The sequence below is a fragment of the Penaeus japonicus genome, unplaced genomic scaffold (genome assembly GCF_977035675.1).
Source record: "Penaeus japonicus unplaced genomic scaffold, GWHDUDI00000001_assembly GWHDUDI00000019, whole genome shotgun sequence".
In the NCBI taxonomy this organism is placed as follows: domain Eukaryota; kingdom Metazoa; phylum Arthropoda; class Malacostraca; order Decapoda; family Penaeidae; genus Penaeus; species Penaeus japonicus.
Window position 1 is genome coordinate 31,520,206 of NW_028234421.1, and position 7,500 is coordinate 31,527,705.

Sequence of the window (7,500 nt, forward strand, 5' to 3'; positions counted from 1 at the left end):
CGAGTGGTCGCTCAGGATCTTGTGAGAAGCGACGTCTTTTTTGAGTTCCTCCATGTCGCGTTTGAGTTTCGCGCGTCGGTTCTGGAACCACGTGATCACCTGCGGGGGAGAGAGAGAGAGAGAGAGCGTTTGTATTTCGTTGTTATTGTTTTATTGTTGTTTTTTGATGTTCTTGGTAAGCTTATGATTGTTATTGATATTGCTGTCGTTGTGTTTATCATTGTCCATACTGTTGTTCTATTACTGCTGTCTTTTTTTTTCTTTTTTTTGCGGCTGTCATTAACGTTATCAAGATTGTTATTCTCATAATCAATAATGGTAATGATAATTGGAGATAATAATTATAATGATAATAACACTGATATTAACAATAATAATAATAATATTAATGATAATAATAATAATAGTAATAATTATGATAATAATAATAATAATAATAATAATGACAATGATAATAATATTGGTATAATAATGATAAAAATAACAAAGATGATAAGAAAGATGATAATCATGATGACTGTATTATCATCGCCATTGTCATAATTGTTAGTATTACTGTTATTCAATATCAGCATCTTTATTGCTAATGCCATTATTATTGTTCTCCTTATTCTTATAATTTTATTAATAGTAGCAGTATCACTACTATCTTCATCATTATCACTATTCATCTGTCTATCTTTTTGTCCTCACTAGTGTTATTATCGTCATTATCATTATTATCATCTTCTTTGGTATTATTACTATGATAAAACATTATTATTAATTTGTATTGTTATTTACATCATCACTAACCTAGTATTTTATTATCTTCCTTATTATTATTATTATTGTTGTTATTGTTATTATGATTTTTATGATTAAAATTATTATCATTATCATCATTATTGCCATTATTATCATCATTATCATTATCATCATCAATATTTTTATCATCTTTACCATCGGGTTTTTTCATTATCCTTTATATTTTTATCATCATTATCATCATCAACATTATTTTCATTATTACCATTACGATAATTACTGTCATCAAGATAATAATGATAATCACAATAATCATCATCATCAACGTCATCAAATTCCTCATCAAAATTCAAAATAAATTCACACCATAAACGAATTCCCAGAAAACGACACAATACACAAACCACATACAAAGACCTAGCGAAATATGACACTAATAACACCATACTCGATCGCATAACGTATCTATTCATGAAAGTTGCAATAGAGAAATCCGTATGACAGACCAGGCATCCGTGACGCCCGTGCGTGTTTGTGCATGATTTAAATGCCCGTGTTCGTTGACGGGCATTGTTATCAGCATCATGCAAAGCCGGTAATGCGAGTCGTTGTGCATGGTGTAAGGTATGGACTGCATCACCGGTCTTAAATACCTTTTCTTGCATTATGCTTGCTTGCGTTCTTTATCGGTGGTGTGTGGGAATGAATTTGCATGATCTTGTGGCTGTGTTTGTATCATTTTGTTTGTTTATTTGTTTATGAATTTTGAATGTTTTTTTCTGGTTGTTATTGTCTTGTGCTTTGTGATAACTTGCTTTAAAACTCTTGATATATATATATATATATATATATATATATATATATATATATATATATATATATATATACATGCATATAATTTTTTTCTTAATTAATAATACTATCATAATTCATCTACAAACTCATAAACCGAAAGCCAATGAAAGAAGAAAATCATCAAATTCGATACATAAAGAGGAATAAAAAACACACGCAAACAACAACAACAACAACAACAAAACACCTAATTGGCTTTAGATGTTTTTAAAAAATCGAAAAAAATCATATCTGATACCTCATGTAATTTAACTTGAGCCATAAAGACGAAAGTTCCGTTTGTGGCAGCACGCGATTGACCCATAAAACCCCACTGATATTGCCGATTATCTGTAAACATCTGGCAATAAACTCATAACAGCATCGGATCCCTTTCCTTCGCGGAGATTGAATAGGATCGCAAAACGAACGATTCTTTTTATGGAACCCCCCTTTTTTTTTTTTTTTTTTTTTTTTTTTTTGCGTATTTTAAACAAACTATTGAAAATCTCATAATCTCATAATCTATGAGATTATGTGTGTAGGTATGTATGTTTACGTAGATGTGTATACGTGTATAGAGATATTATATCTATGCGTTTAGGCGTATTCAAACGTGGTTGTGATGCGGTTGTATTAAGGTTTTGTTGTAGAGGGAATGTATTGTGTGTCTGCATAGGTAGATAGATAGATAGATTAATGTAGATAAATATAGAGAAAAGGTTTAGAAGAAATAGAGAGAAACAGTATGGATACAAATTTGGAAATCGTTAGACAAAAAAAAAAAGAAAAAAAAGGTAAATAAGTAAAAATTATATGAAAAGATAAAGAAAGAAGACACATATAGTCGAATATGTATTAAACATGCATCTGTATTCATGCCTTGTATTACATGTATATTTGAAGAGAGAAAGATTCAATACAAGCGTCCCTTTCCCCATTGAGAGCAACCTACATGAGTTCCAGTCGTCTCAGAGGCCGTTACCTATATTGTGACTACAAACAGTCTATAAAATTCAAACGTACATGAAAGAGGAGGAGGAGGGGGAGGAACAGGAAGAGGAGCAAGAGGAACAGGACGTGGAGGAGAAGAAGGAGGAGGAGGGGAGATGGAGGAAGAAGAAGAGGAGGAGGGGGGGGGGAGGAGAGGAGGAAGAGGAGAAAGAATATAAAGAGGTGGAAAAGGACGAAGAGGAACAGGTCACGGAGGAGGAGGAGGAGGAGTAGGAGGGAGGAAGAGGAACAGGAGGGAGAGCAAGAGGAGAAAGAGGAAGAAGCGGAGGAAGAAAAATGATAATCCAAGTGAAATAAGGAAAAGAAAATGGAGAAGAAGAACAGGAGAATGAAACGAGGAACAATAGAAGGCGTAAAAAGAAGAAAAAAAAATAAATAAAAGTAATGATACAAAAAAAAAAGGAAACCAGAAGAGAAGTGGTGCTGACCTGCGCGTTGCTGAGGCCGAGGCTCTGCGCCAGCTCGTCCCTGTCGGCGGGCGAGAGGTACTTCTGGTAGAGGAAGCGCTTCTCCAGCTCGAAGATCTGGTGGTTGGTGAACGCCGTCCGGCTCTTCCGTTTCTTCTTGGGCGGCTGCTTGTTGCTGAAGAGGTTGAGGTGGCTTCCGGACCCGTCTGCGGAGGAGGAGGAAGAGGAGGAAGCGCTTGAGTTAGGAGGCGGAGGAGGTCTCGTGTGGGATATGCATGCGGTGGTGATGGATGGGGGATGCTTGCTGGTATGCTTGGGGGGAGGGAGGGGGAGGGAGGGGAGGGAGGGAGGGGTGAACAGGGTGATGAAGGGGGATTTTGTGATGAAAAGGATCAGTCGAGGGTATTAATGGATAGGGCTGATCTAATGATGAAATGTATATAAACATGATGCATAACGATGTTTAATAGGAAATAAATATTACAATGTCAAATAGTTCAAAATACTACTGATAGCATCTAATCTATAAAATGATACAAAATACAGCAGGGACAATACAATTCTAATTCATAAGACTGGCTTCAGCGAAAAAGGAATGTCCATTTGATCAAATCGCAAGGAATTGAGCAATAAATCAATAAGTAGATGGAGGAAGAAGAAACAAGGCAAGAGGGCGAGGATGAAGAAGAATAAGTGGAAAAGAATTATCCTTAAGTGGGTAGCGGAGAGGAAGAGGAAGAAAGGGCTGATTATTGCGGTATGAGTAAGTGATAAGTCAGTGTGATATATACATATAGATAGATAGATTGAGAGTGAGAGAGAGATAGGGAGAGAGGTAGGGCAAGAGAGTGGGAAGATATATATATAAATAAATAAATATATATATATATATATATATATATATATATATATATATATAGAGAGAGAGAGAGAGAGAGAGAGAGAGAGAGAGAGAGAGAGAGAGAAAGAGAGAGAGAGAGGGAGAGAGAAAGAGAGAGAGAGAGATGAATATACAAATAGAAAGACAACCAGAGCCAGTGATAAAAAAAAAAAAAACACGCCTCTTGCACAGCCGCCCAAACACAGCCGTCAACTGTTGCTGTTCTCCCGCGTGGCAGCTTGGGCAGTTGATTGATTCTGGCCCACAAATTGCCAGTCCTGGAGTCGGCCGCGGGTGCAAGGGCTGTTATTAGCAAGGAACACCAGGTGGCAGCAGTCTCCGGCAGATCTCGTCGGATCTCGTCGGATCTCGTCACTTAGCGTTGTATTTCGCGCTCTTTCCTCCGCGAGCACATGTGTCATAACGCGCGTTATTCTTCCGGTTTTCGTTCTTTGTTTTCAGGGAGGGAGAGGGTTGGGGGAGGGGAGGGAGGGAGGGGAAGTAGGAAGGGAGGGAGGGAGGAAGGGATGGATGGAGGGAGGGAGAGAGGGAAGAAGGGAGGGAGGGAGGGAGAGAGTGAGAGAGAGAGTAAGAGAGAGAGAGAGAAAAAGAGAGAGAAAAGCGAACAAAAAAAGAAAAAAAAAATAGAAATACCAAAAGAGAGAAAGCGAGAGAGATAGAACGTGAGAGGAAAAAAAGACAAGCAAAGAGATACCAATTCAGCCAATGCAAGGAACCAAGTATTGCAATAGACGCAACCAATATCCAGAGTCCCGTCATAAAACATTTAATATAAAAAAGGAAAAAAAAAAAATGTCTCCCACAGCCGTCATTTGCCACAAGAACATAATCCCTGATATCATTTCACTCTCGTATTAACACCAAATTAGTTATTTCTTTATCACACTGTGTGCAGCTGGGAACACAATGCAAATATCAAGAGCTTTGTTCTAAAGAAGTTGGAGGAATAGGTGGAGGAGGAGGAGGAAGAGTAGTAGAAGAAGAAGGAGAAGAAAAAGAAGACGAAGAAGAAGGAGGAAGAGGAAGAGGATATGAAGACGAAGTTGATGATAATGATGAAGGTGAATAATAATAATTGAATGAAGAAGAAAGGATAAAAGGAGAGGGAGGAGGTGAAGAAGAAGAAAATGAAGAGGAGGAGAATAAGGAGGAAAGGAGTAAAAAAAGAAGAAGGAGAGGAAGAATGATAAGGAAAAAGAGGAGAAGGAGAAGGAGAAGAAGAAGAAATAGAGAAAAAATAAGAATAAGACGATGATGAAGAAGGAGAAGTATAAGATAATAAAACAAGGATGGAAGAAGGAGGAAGAGGAGAAGAGGAAAAATGAGGGAAAGAAGAAGAAAGAGATGATGAAAAAGGATCATGATAACAATAATAACAACAAGAAGAGTAAGATGATGAAGAAAAAGAAATAAATGAAGAAGAAGAAGTAGCTAGAGGAAGAAAAGCAGAGGAGGATAAGAAGGAGGAGGAGGGGGGAGAGGAGAACGAGGAGGAGGAAGAAGAAGAGTAGGATGACGACAATGAAGAGGTAAAGATGAAGTAGAAGAAAAAAGAAGAGGAGGAAGAAAATAAGAAGATAAAAAAAAGTAAAATGTTAATCCGATCATAGGTTTACCTCCCCTGTTATCATTTGAGTGCCAAAGGTAAGATCCCTTACGGAATATCTTAATAAAAACATTTCCACGTTCCCTGAAGAACAGCTGTTGCAGTTAGGCGGTCTTAAGAATAAGAAATAACACGTTCTTTTTTTTCTTGGCGAATGAAAGGAAACAAAAGAAAATCTAACTTGAATGGACGAAAGAAAAACTTCTAAACTCTTTATACTTACAAAACCTGAAAACAAGCGCGAATAATCGAAAGAAAAAGTTTATGGGGTTCATTTCTCTTTGAATAACCTGAATGAAAAGATGAATTAAACAAAGGTTAAGCTCACGACTTCTTCATTTTACATTTGCGTTTCTTAAATTATGGGTTGTTAAGGTATTTGAGTAGGTTCGTTGATGTATTTTGTGTGCTGAATGACGTAGAAGTGGCCATTGTTTTATTGTCATCTTTTTCCTTTTTACTAAAATTATAGACCAAGTCATTAAATATTTTGTGCGAATAATTGATATATGGGTCTGTGAAGATATGGGTTGCCTTAGCTGGTAAGGTACATAAATTTGGGTTAGGTTATGAGTCACTGTTTTACGCTAAGAAAACATAGAAAAATAGACCAAAAAAATTATAAGTAGAAAACTTTTACAAAAACTAACTAAACAAAAGAAAAGCTTTTTATAGTTATCATTATTATTATTTTTTTTTTATCTTTTTTTTTTCTTTTTTTTTTTTGCACGTGCGAAACCCGGCAAAACGCAATTCACTATGACTGACACGTTGATAAAGAGCAATCAAAGATTAGATCGGTCCTCCTGGCATTGAAAACAAGAGTAAAATCTCATAGATAATCAAAATTATATAAAAGGAGTTATCAACATGCAGGGAGATCGTCGAAGATGTGAATGAAGAAGATACGGAAGAGATGAAATTAATAGATTAAGGTTATTGCATCAATGCGGTGATGATGGCAATAGTAGCAAAGTAGTAATGCTACAGTAGTAGTAGTAGTAGTGGTAGTAGTGGTAGTAGTAGTAGTGGTAGTTCTAGTAGTAATAGTAATAGTAGTAGTAGTAATAGTAGTAGTAGTAATAGTAGCGGCAGTGATAGTAATAATAGCAGTAGCAGTAGTAGTAGTCGTAGTAGTAGTAGTAGTAGTAGTAGTAATATTAGTAATAGTAGCAGTAGTAGTAGTAGTAATATTAGTAATAGTAGCAGTAGTAGTAGTAGTAATATTAGTAATAGTAGCAGTAGTAGTAGTAGTAATATTAGTAATAGTAGCAGTAGTAGTAGTAGTAATATTAGTAATAGTAGCAGTAGTAGTAATAGTAATATTAGTAATAGTAGCAGTAGTAGTAATAGTAATATTAGTAATAGTAGCAGTAGCAGTAATAGTAATATTAGTAATAGTAGCAGTAGTAGTAGTAGTAGTAGCAACCGTAGTCATTAATCAAGAAGAAGCAGAAGTCTCGAAGAAGAAGCTTCGAAGAAGAGAAAAGAGGGAAGAAAGCGAGAGCGAAAGCTGACCGAGAAGAGTCCCCAGCGCCGAGTGCGCCGTCGTCGTCTGGCTACCGGATGGGTTCGAGGAAAGGATTAAAGACAGTCGGTCGCCGGATTCAACGTATTGACGAAGTAGAAGAACGTGACAAGCGGCAACAGTCATCGCAGACCGGATATTTGGCGCCATTAAAGTTCGCCATTGCGTGAAAAGTTATCGTTTCCCCCCCCACCATAGACGAGCGCGTTTATCACCCGGTGTTTCGATTACCTGATAACGAGATTGTGGAGAGAGAGAGAAAGAGAGTGAGAGAGAGGAGAGAGAGAGAGAGAGAGAGAGAGAGAGAGAGAGAGAGAGAGAGAGAGAGAGAGAGAGAGAGAGAGAGAGAGAGAGAGAGAGAGAGAGAGAGAGAGAGAGAGAGAGGAAGGAGAGAGAGAGAGAGAGAGAGAGAGAGAGAGAGAGAGAGAGAGAGAGAGAAGGAAGAAGAGAGAGGGGGGGAGGG

At 37.1% G+C, this 7,500-nt stretch overlaps 1 protein-coding gene across 1 annotated transcript in view; it reads right to left on the reverse strand.

Moving 5' to 3' along the window:
* LOC122252293 (uncharacterized) overlaps positions 1 to 7,500 on the reverse strand; it is a 153,939-nt gene that overhangs the window by 258 nt on the left and 146,181 nt on the right. The window contains exons 2-3 of the mRNA XM_086547108.1: positions 3,024 to 3,208; positions 1 to 99 (exon numbers count right to left, since the gene is read on the reverse strand). The exon at positions 1 to 99 is cut by the window's left edge and continues 258 nt beyond it. Coding sequence (XP_086403234.1) covers positions 1 to 99; positions 3,024 to 3,208 — 284 coding nt within the window. The remainder of the gene's footprint in view (positions 100 to 3,023; positions 3,209 to 7,500) is intronic.